The sequence below is a fragment of the Musa acuminata genome, chromosome BXJ2-11 (genome assembly GCF_036884655.1).
Source record: "Musa acuminata AAA Group cultivar baxijiao chromosome BXJ2-11, Cavendish_Baxijiao_AAA, whole genome shotgun sequence".
Taxonomy (NCBI): domain Eukaryota; kingdom Viridiplantae; phylum Streptophyta; class Magnoliopsida; order Zingiberales; family Musaceae; genus Musa; species Musa acuminata.
In genome coordinates, this window is record NC_088348.1 from 5,072,046 (window position 1) to 5,093,599 (window position 21,554).

Sequence of the window (21,554 nt, forward strand, 5' to 3'; positions counted from 1 at the left end):
TACAACAGTGTGGAGCGAAGAAGAGTGTCGGAGAGGAGTGATGCGTGACAAGTCCAAAGGTCACGTCCTTATATAACAGGCAGAGTGTCCGAACCCCAGTTCGATTCGGAATCCTATCCGAATCGAGCTATAATCCTAATCCAAGAAGGAAAGATGCGGGTGTTAAGCCCCAGCTCGATCCAATGTCTCTCGGAATCCTAGTCCGATTCTAACGATCCAAGGTATCTTCGTTCGAAGTACGTCTCCACATTTGTGGGCCTTAACTCGGCCCATCCTGCTACCGTCTCGGCCTTCAATCAACTATGTATTACCGCTGCCTTCGTCGCTTGAAGCTCCACGACGGCACACCCCGCGGAGATGGGAGACCCCGGAGCGGCATCGAGGAGGAAGAACCGATTACCGAAGGGGGGCAGCGAATCTTCCGATCTCCACGCCGCCGCGAGGAACGGGGACCTCACCACGGTCGAGTCCATCTGCAACGCTAATCCCCTCGCCGTCAATACTCGAGATCGCCATTCCCGGACACCGTATCCTTTCTCCCTTGTTCTCCTTTCCTCAATCTTCGCTTTTGTTGTCGTTATCATGTGGTGGGCTCTTCGCTTGGTTCAGAATCTGTCGAGCGAGCAGCTTATTGCGCCGCCGAGAGTTTGGCACTGAGTTTTAAGGTTCCCTTAGGGTTTTTGAGCTTTAACCTACTTGGCTGGTTCATTTAAATTCCTTTGCTAGGATTCGGATTGCTGTCTGATTTGGTGCATTATTTGTGACTAGCTGGCCCTTCTGAGTCTTAGGTCTTAAATATCAACTCGATTCCTTTGAAAAGAGAATGAAGAAAAGGATATAGATGATGAAACTATCTATCGATGGAGGATGACTGTGGCAATGATTTGCAGAAATGATACATGCCGATTCATCCACACTGACACTCTTCGGTATAAGAACTTCCACATAACTTGTGGGTGGAATTGTGTTGCTTCGATACTTAGATTTAATATAGGAAATGTTCATTACGAAGCTGAGAAATTGTTGCTGTCGACAATTTAAACATCTCTTTTCTGTCAATGTATGTTATGTTTTTTTGGGTATTAGAATTTTTAAACATCCAAGAAGTGCTTTACTTTTCGAGATCTCAATCTTGGGTAAGTAAATTAACAAAAATTATTCCATATCTCCAACCTCTATGTGGTGGGAAAGAGGATATATCATAGTTTCTTATACTAAATTTGTTGACATCTAAGAAATTTGCAAGTCATAGGGTACAAACTCAACTTTTGGATATTTCTTGTTAACACACAAAGACCGTCGATCGGTGAGTCGGCCTGATTAGTTATCTGCCAAAAGTGTAGGTCTCTTCTGCTGGCTTGCCTTCTAGTCACGCCTTCATGCTACGCTGACGACCTTGCACAATAGGCTTGTGCCGAGGGTGTCCCAGGTCAACCCCTTCGATGCTTAAGTTAGCGAAAGATGGACTGATGGAGGGGGAGGAAGACAATAGTGTGAGTAGTGTAAATGAGAGAATAGAGGGTTTTTGCCTGCCTCCTTTTGTCTTGGTCTGGGGCTTGGATTTTTTACCTAGGCATCGAGCAATCTAGACGTGTGTTAGCCAGGCCCCTCTTACTATGTATGGGGGGGGCATTAATAAGGACGGCTTGCTGGTGCGGACCGTTGGGACGCCTTTGGGTTGACTCCCCTGTCGCTTTGGGTTAGGCAAGGAGTGGGCCCTCCATCGGTCGTCCGGAGGGGAAGGCTAGTGAAATCGGGCCATGCTATCAATCATTAATACTGAAGCATGGCTTTTGTTGATATGTCAGCCAGGAGGCTACTGGGGAAGCAGGGGCATACTGCTAGTCATTAATGCACAGGCATGGCTTCTGTTGAGATGTCAGCCAGGAGGCGGTTGGGGAAGCTGGGGCATGCTGCCAACCATTAATGCGGGGCATGGTTTCTTTAGCTGCGGCATTAGTAAGGAGTGGGTCTTATGTGCCCACTGTCACGAACGGTCGTCGCGCGCCCGCAACAACTCCGTTGAACAAACCGTTCGTCGCTCTCATCTACATGTACAGTTACTTGGCAGCCTGTTTTGCCTTGGTTTTGAGTCATTTTGCTTGTAAAAATGTAAGTTCGAACAAGCTGCAGTGTTACATAGCGACCGCTCACCGAACCGAGCAAAACAACCCAAAATAGCTCCGTTTTCGTGTGCCGCGGGTTGATTTTTGGAATCTGCCTCCGCTCACTAAAACGTCAGCCATCTCAGCCCCTTTGAACCCCCCGGGTGGCACAGGGGTGGATGGGGCTTCGATATAGTACCGGGCGTTGAACACACATTCGCAAGTTCGCACGTTGCCTTGACGGGAACTTGTTGTCGGGCCCGGGACTCGGTGAGCAGCTGTTTGTGGGCTTGCAGCTGCTCGTTCAACCTTCTAAAGCCCTTGTTTTCCCCCACTCCCTCTTTTCTCTTGTTTACACAAGGTGCTCGCTGAATTGCTTGTAAAGCTTTCCTTTTTCACGAGAATTCGGGACTTGTCCGTTGCTCGTTCTTTCGAACTAATCAACTTTCTCTTTTACAGGTCCTTCGGGACCTGCGAGAGGTTGTAAGTGGGCTGATCTTTGCGGAACAATATCGCAAGGGCGAAACGCGTCTTATGCAACGCAAGCTAAGTTCGCGTCTTGGCCGCAAGGGTGCCTCACGCCTTAGGCAATTCCAGCTAAGGCCGTGACACCACGTTGGGAAGCTAGGATTGGCAGGGCAGATCCCTGCTGGCGACTGGGAGGTTGTTGGTGGGGGCCCCCACAGTTGGCTTTGGTGGCGTTGCTGGCTTAGGTGGCGAGGGGATCTGGTAGTGCCAAGCTTCTCCCTATCAATTCTGAAATTTGATTCTCGGATGTATTGCACATTTTTTCTTTTCTTTTTATTTTGTAAAAAAGTGGAACAAACGAATCTATTGATAAATCTTTTGTTTGGTAATCTAATGTTGCTACCTTGACACGAATAATATGAAATTGAGTCTTCATCTGGCTGCTTGGTTTGGGCAGACAGAGGTAGCAAGATTTCTCTGCAAGAATAACGCCGACATTGGAGCTGCTGCTGCTATGGGTGATACAGCCGCGATCCATTTTGCTGCTCAGAAAGGTCATCTAGAGATAATTAGGATCCTATTATCCTCTGATGTCTCTGTCAAGGCCTGCTAACTTGAAAGGTTTGACCCCTCTGCACTATGCCGTCCAAGGATCTCATCCAGAGCTCATTGAGTATCTCATTAAAAAGGGTGCAAGCCTCACCGCCACGACAAAGGCCTAGCAAACACCTATTGACCTTGTGAGCATCGAGGAAGTCTGTGCCCTTCTCGTTGAGTGCAAACAGCCTATGGCCAAAGATGATAAATCTACTACGATCAAGGAGGTTGGTGACTCGGTTTCAACGGATAATATTAAAGAAAACAATGGAGTCTCCATCCTTGAAGAGTCAGCTAATGTCGATGAAGAAGGCACGGACACTAAGGAAAAGAGAAGAGGTGAAGCAGCTGCTGATGAGGACTCATCAAAACATTAAAAGTCTTAATGTTTCCCTTGATCACCTTCTGTTTGAAAAATGATGTACAAGATGAGGATGAAGAATAGGACTCAGATACGAAAGACAACAATCATGTAAGGGCAGCTCTAGTGTTGAAGCTCTAACATTTTATTGGTAACTTTATGTGTTGTTTTCTGGGACATTATGTGTTGATCTATAAGGTGTTTTTTGTTAGCAAATGTTGCACATCTTTATTCTTTGTTTCATCATTATATCTGAAGCATGCTTTTGCAGTGGGTGACGGAAATGTTCTCACATTTTCAAATCAGTTTTCTCATGAACTTCTCATCGTTGTACCGTATGTTGAACTTACGGAATGGTCTGGACGAGTGGAGAGTCGAAGAATCTTGTTCTCTTTTGATGTAGGTGGTCCTTCGAACTTCAAGTTTGGTCACTACAAATCGATGGTCTCTTCTTCCCAATTTGCGTAGATCTTGCAGGTTAAGATGGCGTTCGAATTCATGAGCACCTTACTTGACATACTTTCGGTGACGAGTAAATTTGATATCTTCAATTTATTTGCAAGTTCTGTACAAAAAATTGGCAGTGTGTGGAAATGACTCTTCACAAGGATTAATTACTCAGGAAATCCATAGCCCATCATCTTTGCTCTAATCCTTTTAATTTTTGACTTGAAGTAGTGTTAGTTAGCTCAACATCTCTAAACCTTGATTGCAACCTCACATGATTGATTGGCTCCCACGAAGGCCATGGTGCCTTCCACTCACCTTGCTGAAGCTTCGTATTTCTGAATTGTAGATCTGAGTCAATTACGATCGAATTGTGATCGTTAATTATAATTCGGTGATCAATTGGGAGAAGAGATTCCAAAGTCGGTGCTAAGCTTGATGGGCATGAAGGGGTTGATGTTTTACCATCTCAAGAGTCATCTTCAGGTCACATCTCTTTGTCCCTCCTTCTATGGTCTATTGCTTCTATTCTGATCTTGCTTTATCTGTCTGTAGAAGTACAGACCTGGAAAGCAAACCAGAAGGGAGACAGGCCAGGAAGCAAAGAAAAATGGTAGGTCAAGGCAGGCCACCATAAACTGAGAGAGTACATACATTACTTAGAATTGAGCGTTCATGCCTGCTTTTTATTCCTCATGCAGGAAGCAATTCAACCAAGACTAATTGTTCCTCTACCACCAGCAGTGACGTCTCTAGAACATTCGGTGTCGGATATGTGTATGGCACAAACTCTACTTTTACGTATCGTTGCATATAAAATTTAAACTTTATACAAGAAATTGCAAAGCGTTAACAAATATCATGTGCTGCATGTAAAACATCAATGAGTTCTGCAATGACTCGAAATACTACTAAACATCAATAACTCGAGATACTATAAAGGATTTAATAATAAATCAGTTTATCTAATATTTATTTTCAGAGTAATTTACTACTTTGTAATAAATCTGAAGCTTCCTTATGACTTACCAAGAAGCTGTGGTCCTTTTTCTAATTAATAGAATATTTATTATTGTAAAAACAAGGATTTGAATTAAAGGATGAAGAAAAAAAAAAGAAAAAGAGGAAGTTTATTATATAAATAATGGATAATAAATTATTGATATTTTTATTTTTTTTATAAATCCGGGATGTGACGTTGCATACAAAACATCGATGAGTTCTGTAAATAAATAGGACTGTGCTAAAGAAAATAAAAATAAATCGCGGAGAAAAGCTTCTTGACTCAAGATACTACAAAGGATTTAATAGCTTCGAACAAGCTAGGGAAGTTTTGCGAAGCTTAAGAATCTTAGCAGTAATGGTTAGTCTGTGATTCTTATTAAACGGTATAGATTGGAATGTTTGTGCACTTGATGTAGTTTTTGTAATTTAGTAATCCCGTGAACTCCAGACTTTGATTTATGCTCTCCAATTTATATCCGTCATCCGATGTTTCACAAACCATGCAGAGAAATGCCTCTTGGAGAGGCATTATGCTATCAGATCGAAGTGCAGAGGAAACTGCAAGAGCAGCGGGAGGTAAGCCTATTGGTGTGTGGCAAACAAAGGCCCTACTCCTTGTAACATTCGCGAGATTTCTTTACCAGGCACAGAAGAAATTGCAAACGAGTATAAAGGCTCAGAGGAAGTACTTGCAAGCAATGCTGGAGAAAGCTCAGAAGATCTTTGTTTCGACATGAATGGCTCGTCAGGCAGTTTGGAAGCCACCAGAGCCCAGCTTACGGATTTCGACCTGCCACTATCAGGCTTGACGGAGAACGTCGGTCGGGTTTGCGAAGAGAAGCACTCGGAGCTGAGATTAGTGCGGTCAGAGGAAAACATCAAGAAGAGGAACGATTGAGGGTTTCAACTTTATCAGGAAGGTAGAGATGAGGCCGAGGACAGTTCTCTTCTTCTGCTGGATTTGAATGTGAAAGGAAGCAGAGGTGAGATGGTTGGTGGATCAAGAGGAAACGACTTGGATCTCAGAATCCAAACGCAGGGGTTGTAAACCAGCTTTGAGTGTCGATTCTGCACTTGCAGACACATCCGATGCTGTCATTGTGCGCATCGAGTTGATATCGAGTCTATGTTTCTTTCCTACAGCGTAAATCTTTATACTGCGGTTTGTTGAATGATTTGATCGTGGACGAAACAACTCCCCCTTGTACGGGAACTTCCTCTCTTCGGCCATCAACATATCATGTTGTTTGCCCAATTTGAAAGCTATCAGTTTATCCAAGAAAATAACAGAGCACAGATCGATGTGGTGCATATCCAACAATCTTCGGATTCTTACCATACATCACAAGCAGCAATCAATTTTCACATCCGAATTTGACAGACGACTTGATTTGTATATTATTTACGTTGAAACATTCGACATTTGTGCACAAAGAAAAAGAGAAAGATCATATTTGAGTTGACTTGCTTTGAGAATCGACCACCTTCACTGCGCTGCGTTGACAAACTCCAAGAACGAAGGAGGAATTCAGCAGGCTTGTAGGCCGTAGATGATGCCGCGATGGCAGGCCACCTTGGCGTCTTGGTCGTCGAAGAACCTCCGCTTCATCTTCAGATAGACTTGGCAGGTCACCAAGCTATCTGATCCAGCTTGATGCGACTTCCCAGCTTGGCGTGGCACCCCGAGGGTACTCGCCACTCTCTCCAGCCCGCCGGAGAGACCCTTGCAGCCGCGCATAATGTGCTTGAGATCCACAGTCTCTCCGAAGAGCAAGTTCACCAGGCCGAGGAACTCTTCCAGGGTGTCGGGCAGAGGCCGGCCGAACCCCAGCACCTTGATGAGATAGGCGAAGTCGTAGCAGCTGTGAAAGGCGATCCATCGAGTGGAGTGCGGGCGGCAGAAACGGCAATGAGCGACGAGGCCGGAACGATAGAGGTGGGCGGCGAACTGGCCGGAGTCAATGCCGTAGAGGGGGAGCCGGTCGAAGTCGATGCCACTGGAGCGGAGCAGGTCGACGGAGTCCGGCGCGTGGAGGTCGCGTCGGACATCGAATTCGCGGAAGTTGAACTCCCACGCGTACCCGACCCTGCCGCCGGTGCCGATGGAGGGGAGGTCGCCGAAGGCGTCGAAGAGGGTGAGGCCGAGTTGGACGAGCTCCATCTTGTCGACGTTGGCCTTGAGGAAGGCGTAGCGCAGGCTGGGCGGGAGAAGACGGTGTGGCCTCCGAGTTCTGTAGAGGAAGCCGGGAAACTCCGTGTCGAAGGCGACGTAAGAGAAGCGATCCACGAGGGAAGCAATGATGGAGAACTCGTACTCCAAGTTCCACGCCCAAACCGAGCGCACCACCAAATGTTGCCGCCCTCCTCCTCCTCCTCCTCGTTGCGAAGACATCTTTCCACGCGACGATACAACAGTGTGGAGCGAAGAAGAGTGTCGGAGAGGAGTGATGCGTGACAAGTCCAAAGGTCACGTCCTTATATAACAGGCAGAGTGTCCGAACCCCAGTTCGATTCGGAATCCTATCCGAATCGAGCTATAATCCTAATCCAAGAAGGAAAGATGCGGGTGTTAAGCCCCAGCTCGATCCAATGTCTCTCGGAATCCTAGTCCGATTCTAACGATCCAAGGTATCTTCGTTCGAAGTACGTCTCCACATTTGTGGGCCTTAACTCGGCCCATCCTGCTACCGTCTCGGCCTTCAATCAACTATGTATTACCGCTGCCTTCGTCGCTTGAAGCTCCACGACGGCACACCCCGCGGAGATGGGAGACCCCGGAGCGGCATCGAGGAGGAAGAACCGATTACCGAAGGGGGGCAGCGAATCTTCCGATCTCCACGCCGCCGCGAGGAACGGGGACCTCACCACGGTCGAGTCCATCTGCAACGCTAATCCCCTCGCCGTCAATACTCGAGATCGCCATTCCCGGACACCGTATCCTTTCTCCCTTGTTCTCCTTTCCTCAATCTTCGCTTTTGTTGTCGTTATCATGTGGTGGGCTCTTCGCTTGGTTCAGAATCTGTCGAGCGAGCAGCTTATTGCGCCGCCGAGAGTTTGGCACTGAGTTTTAAGGTTCCCTTAGGGTTTTTGAGCTTTAACCTACTTGGCTGGTTCATTTAAATTCCTTTGCTAGGATTCGGATTGCTGTCTGATTTGGTGCATTATTTGTGACTAGCTGGCCCTTCTGAGTCTTAGGTCTTAAATATCAACTCGATTCCTTTGAAAAGAGAATGAAGAAAAGGATATAGATGATGAAACTATCTATCGATGGAGGATGACTGTGGCAATGATTTGCAGAAATGATACATGCCGATTCATCCACACTGACACTCTTCGGTATAAGAACTTCCACATAACTTGTGGGTGGAATTGTGTTGCTTCGATACTTAGATTTAATATAGGAAATGTTCATTACGAAGCTGAGAAATTGTTGCTGTCGACAATTTAAACATCTCTTTTCTGTCAATGTATGTTATGTTTTTTTGGGTATTAGAATTTTTAAACATCCAAGAAGTGCTTTACTTTTCGAGATCTCAATCTTGGGTAAGTAAATTAACAAAAATTATTCCATATCTCCAACCTCTATGTGGTGGGAAAGAGGATATATCATAGTTTCTTATACTAAATTTGTTGACATCTAAGAAATTTGCAAGTCATAGGGTACAAACTCAACTTTTGGATATTTCTTGTTAACACACAAAGACCGTCGATCGGTGAGTCGGCCTGATTAGTTATCTGCCAAAAGTGTAGGTCTCTTCTGCTGGCTTGCCTTCTAGTCACGCCTTCATGCTACGCTGACGACCTTGCACAATAGGCTTGTGCCGAGGGTGTCCCAGGTCAACCCCTTCGATGCTTAAGTTAGCGAAAGATGGACTGATGGAGGGGGAGGAAGACAATAGTGTGAGTAGTGTAAATGAGAGAATAGAGGGTTTTTGCCTGCCTCCTTTTGTCTTGGTCTGGGGCTTGGATTTTTTACCTAGGCATCGAGCAATCTAGACGTGTGTTAGCCAGGCCCCTCTTACTATGTATGGGGGGGGTCATTAATAAGGACGGCTTGCTGGTGCGGACCGTTGGGACGCCTTTGGGTTGACTCCCCTGTCGCTTTGGGTTAGGCAAGGAGTGGGCCCTCCATCGGTCGTCCGGAGGGGAAGGCTAGTGAAATCGGGCCATGCTATCAATCATTAATACTGAAGCATGGCTTTTGTTGATATGTCAGCCAGGAGGCTACTGGGGAAGCAGGGGCATACTGCTAGTCATTAATGCACAGGCATGGCTTCTGTTGAGATGTCAGCCAGGAGGCGGTTGGGGAAGCTGGGGCATGCTGCCAACCATTAATGCGGGGCATGGTTTCTTTAGCTGCGGCATTAGTAAGGAGTGGGTCTTATGTGCCCACTGTCACGAACGGTCGTCGCGCGCCCGCAACAACTCCGTTGAACAAACCGTTCGTCGCTCTCATCTACATGTACAGTTACTTGGCAGCCTGTTTTGCCTTGGTTTTGAGTCATTTTGCTTGTAAAAATGTAAGTTCGAACAAGCTGCAGTGTTACATAGCGACCGCTCACCGAACCGAGCAAAACAACCCAAAATAGCTCCGTTTTCGTGTGCCGCGGGTTGATTTTTGGAATCTGCCTCCGCTCACTAAAACGTCAGCCATCTCAGCCCCTTTGAACCCCCCGGGTGGCACAGGGGTGGATGGGGCTTCGATATAGTACCGGGCGTTGAACACACATTCGCAAGTTCGCACGTTGCCTTGACGGGAACTTGTTGTCGGGCCCGGGACTCGGTGAGCAGCTGTTTGTGGGCTTGCAGCTGCTCGTTCAACCTTCTAAAGCCCTTGTTTTCCCCCACTCCCTCTTTTCTCTTGTTTACACAAGGTGCTCGCTGAATTGCTTGTAAAGCTTTCCTTTTTCACGAGAATTCGGGACTTGTCCGTTGCTCGTTCTTTCGAACTAATCAACTTTCTCTTTTACAGGTCCTTCGGGACCTGCGAGAGGTTGTAAGTGGGCTGATCTTTGCGGAACAATATCGCAAGGGCGAAACGCGTCTTATGCAACGCAAGCTAAGTTCGCGTCTTGGCCGCAAGGGTGCCTCACGCCTTAGGCAATTCCAGCTAAGGCCGTGACACCACGTTGGGAAGCTAGGATTGGCAGGGCAGATCCCTGCTGGCGACTGGGAGGTTGTTGGTGGGGGCCCCCACAGTTGGCTTTGGTGGCGTTGCTGGCTTAGGTGGCGAGGGGATCTGGTAGTGCCAAGCTTCTCCCTATCAATTCTGAAATTTGATTCTCGGATGTATTGCACATTTTTTCTTTTCTTTTTATTTTGTAAAAAAGTGGAACAAACGAATCTATTGATAAATCTTTTGTTTGGTAATCTAATGTTGCTACCTTGACACGAATAATATGAAATTGAGTCTTCATCTGGCTGCTTGGTTTGGGCAGACAGAGGTAGCAAGATTTCTCTGCAAGAATAACGCCGACATTGGAGCTGCTGCTGCTATGGGTGATACAGCCGCGATCCATTTTGCTGCTCAGAAAGGTCATCTAGAGATAATTAGGATCCTATTATCCTCTGATGTCTCTGTCAAGGCCTGCTAACTTGAAAGGTTTGACCCCTCTGCACTATGCCGTCCAAGGATCTCATCCAGAGCTCATTGAGTATCTCATTAAAAAGGGTGCAAGCCTCACCGCCACGACAAAGGCCTAGCAAACACCTATTGACCTTGTGAGCATCGAGGAAGTCTGTGCCCTTCTCGTTGAGTGCAAACAGCCTATGGCCAAAGATGATAAATCTACTACGATCAAGGAGGTTGGTGACTCGGTTTCAACGGATAATATTAAAGAAAACAATGGAGTCTCCATCCTTGAAGAGTCAGCTAATGTCGATGAAGAAGGCACGGACACTAAGGAAAAGAGAAGAGGTGAAGCAGCTGCTGATGAGGACTCATCAAAACATTAAAAGTCTTAATGTTTCCCTTGATCACCTTCTGTTTGAAAAATGATGTACAAGATGAGGATGAAGAATAGGACTCAGATACGAAAGACAACAATCATGTAAGGGCAGCTCTAGTGTTGAAGCTCTAACATTTTATTGGTAACTTTATGTGTTGTTTTCTGGGACATTATGTGTTGATCTATAAGGTGTTTTTTGTTAGCAAATGTTGCACATCTTTATTCTTTGTTTCATCATTATATCTGAAGCATGCTTTTGCAGTGGGTGACGGAAATGTTCTCACATTTTCAAATCAGTTTTCTCATGAACTTCTCATCGTTGTACCGTATGTTGAACTTACGGAATGGTCTGGACGAGTGGAGAGTCGAAGAATCTTGTTCTCTTTTGATGTAGGTGGTCCTTCGAACTTCAAGTTTGGTCACTACAAATCGATGGTCTCTTCTTCCCAATTTGCGTAGATCTTGCAGGTTAAGATGGCGTTCGAATTCATGAGCACCTTACTTGACATACTTTCGGTGACGAGTAAATTTGATATCTTCAATTTATTTGCAAGTTCTGTACAAAAAATTGGCAGTGTGTGGAAATGACTCTTCACAAGGATTAATTACTCAGGAAATCCATAGCCCATCATCTTTGCTCTAATCCTTTTAATTTTTGACTTGAAGTAGTGTTAGTTAGCTCAACATCTCTAAACCTTGATTGCAACCTCACATGATTGATTGGCTCCCACGAAGGCCATGGTGCCTTCCACTCACCTTGCTGAAGCTTCGTATTTCTGAATTGTAGATCTGAGTCAATTACGATCGAATTGTGATCGTTAATTATAATTCGGTGATCAATTGGGAGAAGAGATTCCAAAGTCGGTGCTAAGCTTGATGGGCATGAAGGGGTTGATGTTTTACCATCTCAAGAGTCATCTTCAGGTCACATCTCTTTGTCCCTCCTTCTATGGTCTATTGCTTCTATTCTGATCTTGCTTTATCTGTCTGTAGAAGTACAGACCTGGAAAGCAAACCAGAAGGGAGACAGGCCAGGAAGCAAAGAAAAATGGTAGGTCAAGGCAGGCCACCATAAACTGAGAGAGTACATACATTACTTAGAATTGAGCGTTCATGCCTGCTTTTTATTCCTCATGCAGGAAGCAATTCAACCAAGACTAATTGTTCCTCTACCACCAGCAGTGACGTCTCTAGAACATTCGGTGTCGGATATGTGTATGGCACAAACTCTACTTTTACGTATCGTTGCATATAAAATTTAAACTTTATACAAGAAATTGCAAAGCGTTAACAAATATCATGTGCTGCATGTAAAACATCAATGAGTTCTGCAATGACTCGAAATACTACTAAACATCAATAACTCGAGATACTATAAAGGATTTAATAATAAATCAGTTTATCTAATATTTATTTTCAGAGTAATTTACTACTTTGTAATAAATCTGAAGCTTCCTTATGACTTACCAAGAAGCTGTGGTCCTTTTTCTAATTAATAGAATATTTATTATTGTAAAAACAAGGATTTGAATTAAAGGATGAAGAAAAAAAAAAGAAAAAGAGGAAGTTTATTATATAAATAATGGATAATAAATTATTGATATTTTTATTTTTTTTATAAATCCGGGATGTGACGTTGCATACAAAACATCGATGAGTTCTGTAAATAAATAGGACTGTGCTAAAGAAAATAAAAATAAATCGCGGAGAAAAGCTTCTTGACTCAAGATACTACAAAGGATTTAATAGCTTCGAACAAGCTAGGGAAGTTTTGCGAAGCTTAAGAATCTTAGCAGTAATGGTTAGTCTGTGATTCTTATTAAACGGTATAGATTGGAATGTTTGTGCACTTGATGTAGTTTTTGTAATTTAGTAATCCCGTGAACTCCAGACTTTGATTTATGCTCTCCAATTTATATCCGTCATCCGATGTTTCACAAACCATGCAGAGAAATGCCTCTTGGAGAGGCATTATGCTATCAGATCGAAGTGCAGAGGAAACTGCAAGAGCAGCGGGAGGTAAGCCTATTGGTGTGTGGCAAACAAAGGCCCTACTCCTTGTAACATTCGCGAGATTTCTTTACCAGGCACAGAAGAAATTGCAAACGAGTATAAAGGCTCAGAGGAAGTACTTGCAAGCAATGCTGGAGAAAGCTCAGAAGATCTTTGTTTCGACATGAATGGCTCGTCAGGCAGTTTGGAAGCCACCAGAGCCCAGCTTACGGATTTCGACCTGCCACTATCAGGCTTGACGGAGAACGTCGGTCGGGTTTGCGAAGAGAAGCACTCGGAGCTGAGATTAGTGCGGTCAGAGGAAAACATCAAGAAGAGGAACGATTGAGGGTTTCAACTTTATCAGGAAGGTAGAGATGAGGCCGAGGACAGTTCTCTTCTTCTGCTGGATTTGAATGTGAAAGGAAGCAGAGGTGAGATGGTTGGTGGATCAAGAGGAAACGACTTGGATCTCAGAATCCAAACGCAGGGGTTGTAAACCAGCTTTGAGTGTCGATTCTGCACTTGCAGACACATCCGATGCTGTCATTGTGCGCATCGAGTTGATATCGAGTCTATGTTTCTTTCCTACAGCGTAAATCTTTATACTGCGGTTTGTTGAATGATTTGATCGTGGACGAAACAACTCCCCCTTGTACGGGAACTTCCTCTCTTCGGCCATCAACATATCATGTTGTTTGCCCAATTTGAAAGCTATCAGTTTATCCAAGAAAATAACAGAGCACAGATCGATGTGGTGCATATCCAACAATCTTCGGATTCTTACCATACATCACAAGCAGCAATCAATTTTCACATCCGAATTTGACAGACGACTTGATTTGTATATTATTTACGTTGAAACATTCGACATTTGTGCACAAAGAAAAAGAGAAAGATCATATTTGAGTTGACTTGCTTTGAGAATCGACCACCTTCACTGCGCTGCGTTGACAAACTCCAAGAACGAAGGAGGAATTCAGCAGGCTTGTAGGCCGTAGATGATGCCGCGATGGCAGGCCACCTTGGCGTCTTGGTCGTCGAAGAACCTCCGCTTCATCTTCAGATAGACTTGGCAGGTCACCAAGCTATCTGATCCAGCTTGATGCGACTTCCCAGCTTGGCGTGGCACCCCGAGGGTACTCGCCACTCTCTCCAGCCCGCCGGAGAGACCCTTGCAGCCGCGCATAATGTGCTTGAGATCCACAGTCTCTCCGAAGAGCAAGTTCACCAGGCCGAGGAACTCTTCCAGGGTGTCGGGCAGAGGCCGGCCGAACCCCAGCACCTTGATGAGATAGGCGAAGTCGTAGCAGCTGTGAAAGGCGATCCATCGAGTGGAGTGCGGGCGGCAGAAACGGCAATGAGCGACGAGGCCGGAACGATAGAGGTGGGCGGCGAACTGGCCGGAGTCAATGCCGTAGAGGGGGAGCCGGTCGAAGTCGATGCCACTGGAGCGGAGCAGGTCGACGGAGTCCGGCGCGTGGAGGTCGCGTCGGACATCGAATTCGCGGAAGTTGAACTCCCACGCGTACCCGACCCTGCCGCCGGTGCCGATGGAGGGGAGGTCGCCGAAGGCGTCGAAGAGGGTGAGGCCGAGTTGGACGAGCTCCATCTTGTCGACGTTGGCCTTGAGGAAGGCGTAGCGCAGGCTGGGCGGGAGAAGACGGTGTGGCCTCCGAGTTCTGTAGAGGAAGCCGGGAAACTCCGTGTCGAAGGCGACGTAAGAGAAGCGATCCACGAGGGAAGCAATGATGGAGAACTCGTACTCCAAGTTCCACGCCCAAACCGAGCGCACCACCAAATGTTGCCGCCCTCCTCCTCCTCCTCCTCGTTGCGAAGACATCTTTCCACGCGACGATACAACAGTGTGGAGCGAAGAAGAGTGTCGGAGAGGAGTGATGCGTGACAAGTCCAAAGGTCACGTCCTTATATAACAGGCAGAGTGTCCGAACCCCAGTTCGATTCGGAATCCTATCCGAATCGAGCTATAATCCTAATCCAAGAAGGAAAGATGCGGGTGTTAAGCCCCAGCTCGATCCAATGTCTCTCGGAATCCTAGTCCGATTCTAACGATCCAAGGTATCTTCGTTCGAAGTACGTCTCCACATTTGTGGGCCTTAACTCGGCCCATCCTGCTACCGTCTCGGCCTTCAATCAACTATGTATTACCGCTGCCTTCGTCGCTTGAAGCTCCACGACGGCACACCCCGCGGAGATGGGAGACCCCGGAGCGGCATCGAGGAGGAAGAACCGATTACCGAAGGGGGGCAGCGAATCTTCCGATCTCCACGCCGCCGCGAGGAACGGGGACCTCACCACGGTCGAGTCCATCTGCAACGCTAATCCCCTCGCCGTCAATACTCGAGATCGCCATTCCCGGACACCGTATCCTTTCTCCCTTGTTCTCCTTTCCTCAATCTTCGCTTTTGTTGTCGTTATCATGTGGTGGGCTCTTCGCTTGGTTCAGAATCTGTCGAGCGAGCAGCTTATTGCGCCGCCGAGAGTTTGGCACTGAGTTTTAAGGTTCCCTTAGGGTTTTTGAGCTTTAACCTACTTGGCTGGTTCATTTAAATTCCTTTGCTAGGATTCGGATTGCTGTCTGATTTGGTGCATTATTTGTGACTAGCTGGCCCTTCTGAGTCTTAGGTCTTAAATATCAATTCGATTCCTTTGAAAAGAGAATGAAGAAAAGGATATAGATGATGAAACTATCTATCGATGGAGGATGACTGTGGCAATGATTTGCAGAAATGATACATGCGTATTCATCCACACTGACACTCTTCGTTATAAGAACTTCCACATAACTTGTGGGTGGAATTGTGTTGCTTCGATACTTAGATTTAATATAGGAAATGTTCATTACGAAGCTGAGAAATTTTTGCTGTGGACAATTTAAACATCTCTTTTCTGTCAATTTATGTTATGAGTTTTTGGGTATTAAAAATTTTAAACATCCAACAAGTGCTTTACTTTTCAAGATCTCCATATCGGGTAAGTAAATTAACAAAAATTATTCAATATCTTGAACCTCCATGTGGTCGAAAAAAGGATATATCATAGTTTCTCTTACTAAACCTGTTGTCATCTTAGAAAGTTTCAAGTCATAGGGTACAAACTCAACTTTTGGATCATTCTGAAACTTGATTCTCTCAACTGCATTGCACATTTTTCCTTTTGTTTTTATTCTGTTAAAAACTGGAACAAATAATTCTTTTTAAAAATCTTTTGTTTGATCATCTAATGTTGCTACCTTGACACGAATAATTTGAAATTGAGACTGCATCTAGCTGCTTGGTCTGGGCAGACCGAAGTAGTAAGATTTCTCTGCAAGAATAAGGCTGACGTCGGAGCTGCTGCTATGGATGATACGGCTGCGATCCATTTTGCTGCTCAGAAAGGTCATCTAGAGATAATTAGGATCCTATTATCCTCTGGTGTCTCTGTCAGGGCGGCTAACAGGAAAGGTTTGACCCCTCTGCACTATGCTGTCCAAGGATCCCATCCAGAGCTCTTCAAGTATCTCATTAGAAAAGGTGCAAGCCTTACCGCCAAGACAAAGGCCGGGCAAACACCTATGGACCTTGCGAGCACCGAGGAAGTCCGCACTCTTCTCGTCGAGTGCAAACAACCTTTGACCAAAGATGATAAATCTACTACGATCATGGAGGTTGGTGACTCGGTTTCAAAGGAGGATATTGAAGCAAAAAATGGAGGCTCCATTCCTGAAGAGTCAGCTAATGTCAATGAAGAAGGCACGGATACTAAGGAAAAGAGAAGAGGTGAGGCAACGGCTGATGAGGACTCATCAAAACCAAAAAAGGCTAAGGTTTCCCTTGATCACCTTCTGGCTGAAAATGATGTCTTAGATGAGGATGAAGAATAGGACAGAGGTATGAAAGAGAACAATCATATAAGGGCAGCTCTAGTGTTGAAGCTCTAACATTTTATGGTAACTTTATGTGTTGTTTTCTTGGACTTTATGTGTTGATCTGTAAGGTTTTCTTTGTTAGCAAGTGTTGCACATCTTTATTCTTCGTGTCCTTGTTATATCTGAAGCATGCTTTTGCAGTGGATGAACGAAAAGTTCTCACATTTTCAGATCAGTTTTCTCATGAACTTCTTATCGTTGTACTGTATGTTGAACTTACACTATGATCCGGACGAATGGAGAGTCGAAGAATCATGTTCTATTTTGATGTAGTTGGTCCTTGGAACTGCAAGTTTGGCTGCTACAGATGGATGGTCTCTTCTTCCAGTTTGTGTACGTCTTGCAGGTTAAGATGGTTTTCGAATTCATGAGCACCTAACTCGACCTACTTTCGGCGACGAGTAAATTTGATATCTTAAATTTATTTGCAAGTTCTGTACAAAAAATTAGCAGTGTATAGAAATGACTCTTCACATGGATTAATAACTCTGTTCCAGAGTTCATCATCTTTTCTCTAATCCTAGTAATTTTTTACTTGAAGCAGTGTTATTTAGTGTGATTGGTTAGACCTGCCAACCTCATAACATAGTTGATGATTAGTGTTAGTTTGTGTGGCTAACCTTGATTGCAACTTCACATGATTGATTGGCTGCCACGAAGGCCATGGTGCCTTGGTGGCACCTCACATGATGAGATGTTTGGGAACACCTCATCACGACATTGGTCTCAGTGCAGTGCAGGTCGATATGATATCGGACACTCATGTCCGGCCAATGTCATTCCCCGACGGAGACAAAGGAGAATAATTAAACAAATCAAATAGAAACCTAACACATGCTAATCACACGCTAATCACGTCAAGTTAAGCAAATCAAACCAAGACAAAAGAGAATAATTAAAAAGGGAAGCAGTTCAGCGTACCAAACCCAGCGGACCTCCTCGTCCACAAAACTCTCTCTTTTGTTTCACCAACCCCACCAACGCTTCCACAAAGTGGCCCTCATCACACCTTCCACCAAACACACAAGGATTCCTTCCACCCGTTTATTCCCTGACAGGACGATAACACGAGGATCCCACCGAGTAAAAGAAAACCAGCGTAATCTATTTATCGACAAAACGATGACAGAACTACTACACTGACGGCAAAAAGGTCAAGAAATTTCTTTTTTATTCACTTGAATTGAATCCTGCCTGTGACAATTTGATGGTAAAAGAGCACTCCAACACCCAGATGCAATGCATAATGATACACACATAAATGTCAAACGGTTATCAGTCAACTAGATCTTGTTTGAGAATACATCTCATCAATAGCATACAGCAGCCCTCGGAGAAGCAGGGGAAGAGTCTGCGCCCTCCAGCTTATTAAGAGAAAGGGGATCCCAAACTACTTCGCTGCTGCATTGCCCAGTCTTTTGAGCAAATATAACAGCTCTGGTTTGAAGAATTTTGGAGTCGCCTGCATTGGCCACTGCAACTGCCTTTAGCCGGAGCCGCTCAGCTCTTGATCCGATGGTCTGACCTAAGATTGATGCTGCTATCGTAATTGCCATTGCTGTCTTCGGCATCATCACAGACTTCCTAAGCATTGCAATGAAAGGTACGGCTGCGTGAACTGCTGCAAACCACTGCGGGGAGAACTTTGTTGTGTGTTCCCTCCATACCCCGAGCGGGACATTTGCTGCCATGCCCAGCATGGCTATAGCTAGCATCTTGGCTGGTAGAGGTTGCGGCCGGAGGTTCTTTACCAAGGCTGTTCGGGCCAGTGCTGCACGGGCAGCCACCACAACAGGCGGACACCTTAGTTTCATACCTGGTGGAGGCTTTAAAACCTTTGCAACCAGAGGAAGAACCCCACTAACCGCCCTGTATGACTTCGCTATGGGGCACTGCCCGGTTTCCAGCCACTCGTTGCTTCGCGACTCATGCACCGAATCACCTCGTTTCTGAATCAATTTATGTGAAGACAGAGGTTAGTGAATATAATGCCTCGTAGCATGGACTTCATGTAGAAATAATACAATTGTGATTGCTACAACAGTGATTCACAATGTTCCACCAGAAGAAGCCCTTTCGATCATTGTCACTTGCAAAAAGAAATGTGTTTTGTGTACATTCATGACAGCTCAGCAGTAAAGCCAAGAAACATATCACTCTTGGTTGTCAAAGTGAAGCAAGTTATTATTATCAATATGATCAAAGTAATGGAGTATCAAAGAACACATCTAAAATGAAGTCAAATACACGTAAAGCAAACAAATCATGCGATTAACAGGCCAAGAATAATGGAACATAAAGAAACTACCTGAGAAGCTGATTCCGAGGATCTATTATTCTGCCTCTTCCACTTTTTGGAGAAAAAATCAAAGCCGAAAGGTCCTCCAAAAGCTGAAAGACTGATTGTGGCTGCCTTCGCTGCTAAGGGATTAAATGTATCAACAAATTCAGGTTCTAGTTTCTCTTGACGTTCTGATGATCTTCCTGTGAGTGGAACAACTCCATCTTGCCCATGGAAAAGCCTAAATGCCATTTCAAAATTGGGTCCATCTTCAAAGATTGGACCCTTGGCCCCTTGCACCTTAACAAATGAAAGAGTATATGCATAAGTAATTATCACATCACATCTAGTTTGTATGGCACCAGGAAACTTACAGGGACAGGAAAATTGACAGATGAGAAGGAAAAGTTGGTAGGCTCATTGATATTTCTCAAGAATGGGCATCTTTGAATATCTTGCTGAGCAAAAATCTCAGGACACGGTGATTCACTTGATATTCCACTGAAGCCAGACTCCATTTGAATGCCAAGCAACTAAAACAAAGAAAAGATGAATAAATATTTCAATGCCTCCACAGTTATTATATGAAAATATACAACAGAAGCTAGGATAACATGACATTATATTGAAACAGGAAACAAAAGAAAAATTCTACGAAAGATGAGATAGATAGCCTAATTTTTCACTTGAAAGAACTGATAACCTAGAAAGAGAGGAAAAGGCCTTATACAGATATAGATAGCCTATGGATGTAAATATTGTTTATAGGTCAGACAATTCTTCAATCCAAATCCCTGCCTGAATTGCCAATGTTAAAATAAAGATGAAGTAGTATGGTCCCTAGAAAACAAAACAATGATTCGGTTTATGGTATGTCAGTAAGGGTGACAAAAATTTCTGGCCATCAGCTTAAAACCTTGAAGAACCATTTCATTATGGAAACCTATTAAACTTATATCAAATCAATTCAGTGAAACAAAAGCATATTACAAGAGAAACTTGGGGTGTATATGTTGTTTAAATGTTATTTGTTTGCCAATTTCTCCATTTCAAATCCTTATCTAAATAGCTAATGTTCGAAGAAAGATAAATAAGCATAGTCTACCAAGAAAACAGAATAAGCTTAACGCTTATGTTATGTTACCAAGGGTTACAAGAGTTTTCATCAGCATAACCAAGTCCTATGATGACCATTTCATGGTGGAAAACCAAAGAAAATTAGAGAAATTAAGTTGAGCAAATTTGGAGGCAGATCCGGCATCAGCCTAAAAGATTGAACTTGCAGTATTAAGCATGAGGGATCAAAGTAGATATGAACATGAATAATAGCCCAAGATCAATCAAACATTCTTCTTTTTATTTTGGTAGGATAGGCATGAATCATGCAGTTCTTTTTTCTTTCCCTTTTTTCTTCGCATGGTTGACTTTAACAAAATTGTTTCATCAACTTGCAATTTTTGGATGATAGCGACGACGAACATCCTCCAAAAAAGTTCAGATCAAGGGTCAATACGCTCGTGCCATCAGAGAGAGGGATCAAAAATATCCCATCTTTCCACCAAAATCACAAACCACTCTCACCATAGAATTCGAAATCACAAAAATAGCATGACAAAACTAACAACAAATCACCAAGACAGACGCAACGAAGAACAAAAAAAAATCCTTCTGTGGCGATCACGCGAAATGGTCGATCCAGAACTCGTAAAGATGATTTTTTTTTCCGATATAAGAAAACAATCTATCGAGAATTCGAGCAGATAGAAGGAGAATACCTCAGGAAATGCTTGAGAGATGGGAACAGAAATCCCAAGGGACGAAGAGAGACGGAAAGCGCCGAAATGAAATCCCAAATCGTGTGGGGAGCACGACGATGCCAGCCGCCCCTCCCAACTTCGCCATTAATTATACTACGGCGACCCGAATTAAAGCACTGGTCCATCCGGTTGCCGCTGGCTTCACGACCGCCTATCATCGGTCACACCTTCCGCCCCGGTCGAGCCGAACCCAAAGGTCAACGCGGCGTTTCTGACCTCAAAGGTCGTCCCTCGCCGTCGGATCAAGGACAAGGCCCTTGATATCAGATCTCGCCCGTTGGCTGAGAGGCGTAATTGAATTGGTCGGTCGACAAATCAAAGGTGTCTCCCCGTGCTGACCACCTCCACCATTCACGTTCGCCGTAGATTGAATTAGTCAGGCATCATGGAAGGTCCGAAGTCGACGTGCACCAATGTCTAATGCTCGCATGTGCGATTAAGGGGGTTTGCGAGTAGCTGTCAGCACGCAAACGTAGATTAAATCAGACCAAATACATCCCCTGAAACTGCTGGATGCGAAGTTTCTCGACTTTGTCGTGTCCGCCAGCAATATCGGACTCGGGTGTTAGCCTACGACGTGCGTCCTACCGGGTCCCTGGGGA

General features: G+C 44.9%; 5 protein-coding genes and 2 pseudogenes across 5 annotated transcripts; 4 read left to right on the forward strand and 3 right to left on the reverse strand.

The window, feature by feature from the left end:
* Positions 1 to 357: 357 nt before the first annotated feature.
* LOC135626332 (uncharacterized) lies at positions 358 to 3,186 on the forward strand. The gene is made up of 2 exons (XM_065131560.1): positions 358 to 645; positions 3,031 to 3,186. Exons 1-2 carry the CDS (start codon positions 358 to 360, stop codon positions 3,184 to 3,186), a joined length of 444 nt encoding a protein of 147 aa, XP_064987632.1.
* On the forward strand, positions 387 to 6,219 carry LOC135627821 (myb family transcription factor PHL11-like; annotated as a pseudogene).
* Positions 6,220 to 6,511: 292 nt separating this feature from the next.
* Positions 6,512 to 7,375, reverse strand: LOC135626335 (probable CCR4-associated factor 1 homolog 11). Its single transcript, XM_065131562.1, has one exon. It carries the CDS (start codon positions 7,373 to 7,375, stop codon positions 6,512 to 6,514), a length of 864 nt encoding a protein of 287 aa, XP_064987634.1.
* Positions 7,376 to 7,776: 401 nt separating this feature from the next.
* On the forward strand, positions 7,777 to 13,610 carry LOC135627822 (myb family transcription factor PHL11-like; annotated as a pseudogene).
* Positions 13,611 to 13,666: 56 nt separating this feature from the next.
* On the reverse strand, positions 13,667 to 14,926 carry LOC135627818 (probable CCR4-associated factor 1 homolog 11). The gene has a single exon (XM_065134158.1). It carries the CDS (start codon positions 14,764 to 14,766, stop codon positions 13,903 to 13,905), a length of 864 nt encoding a protein of 287 aa, XP_064990230.1. The 5' UTR covers positions 14,767 to 14,926; the 3' UTR covers positions 13,667 to 13,902.
* Positions 14,927 to 15,023: 97 nt separating this feature from the next.
* On the forward strand, positions 15,024 to 16,960 carry LOC135627820 (uncharacterized). The gene is made up of 2 exons (XM_065134162.1): positions 15,024 to 15,308; positions 16,203 to 16,960. Exons 1-2 carry the CDS (start codon positions 15,139 to 15,141, stop codon positions 16,807 to 16,809), a joined length of 777 nt encoding a protein of 258 aa, XP_064990234.1. The 5' UTR covers positions 15,024 to 15,138; the 3' UTR covers positions 16,810 to 16,960.
* A 1,048-nt stretch (positions 16,961 to 18,008) lies between these two features.
* Positions 18,009 to 21,067, reverse strand: LOC135626613 (uncharacterized). The gene is made up of 4 exons (XM_065132047.1): positions 20,911 to 21,067; positions 19,510 to 19,668; positions 19,163 to 19,435; positions 18,009 to 18,803 (listed from the first exon to the last, which is right to left on the reverse strand). The coding sequence occupies exons 2-4, from the start codon at positions 19,651 to 19,653 to the stop codon at positions 18,165 to 18,167; spliced, it is 1,056 nt and encodes a 351-aa protein (XP_064988119.1). The 5' UTR covers positions 19,654 to 19,668; positions 20,911 to 21,067; the 3' UTR covers positions 18,009 to 18,164.
* Positions 21,068 to 21,554: the final 487 nt, after the last annotated feature.

Coding starts and splice junctions, on each gene's coding strand:
- LOC135626332 (XM_065131560.1), top strand. CDS start 358: ATGGGAGACCCCGGAGCGGCATCGAGGAGGAAGAACCGATTACCGAAG. Junction 646..3,030: donor AGCTTATTGCGCCGCCGAGA/GTTTGGCACTGA, acceptor TGGTTTGGGCAG/ACAGAGGTAGCAAGATTTCT.
- LOC135626335 (XM_065131562.1), bottom strand. CDS start 7,375: ATGTCTTCGCAACGAGGAGGAGGAGGAGGAGGGCGGCAACATTTGGTG.
- LOC135627818 (XM_065134158.1), bottom strand. CDS start 14,766: ATGTCTTCGCAACGAGGAGGAGGAGGAGGAGGGCGGCAACATTTGGTG.
- LOC135627820 (XM_065134162.1), top strand. CDS start 15,139: ATGGGAGACCCCGGAGCGGCATCGAGGAGGAAGAACCGATTACCGAAG. Junction 15,309..16,202: donor GATCGCCATTCCCGGACACC/GTATCCTTTCTC, acceptor TTTGAAATTGAG/ACTGCATCTAGCTGCTTGGT.
- LOC135626613 (XM_065132047.1), bottom strand. CDS start 19,653: ATGGAGTCTGGCTTCAGTGGAATATCAAGTGAATCACCGTGTCCTGAG. Junction 19,436..19,509: donor CTGTCAATTTTCCTGTCCCT/GTAAGTTTCCTG, acceptor TCATTTGTTAAG/GTGCAAGGGGCCAAGGGTCC. Junction 18,804..19,162: donor CCTCGGAATCAGCTTCTCAG/GTAGTTTCTTTA, acceptor AAATTGATTCAG/AAACGAGGTGATTCGGTGCA.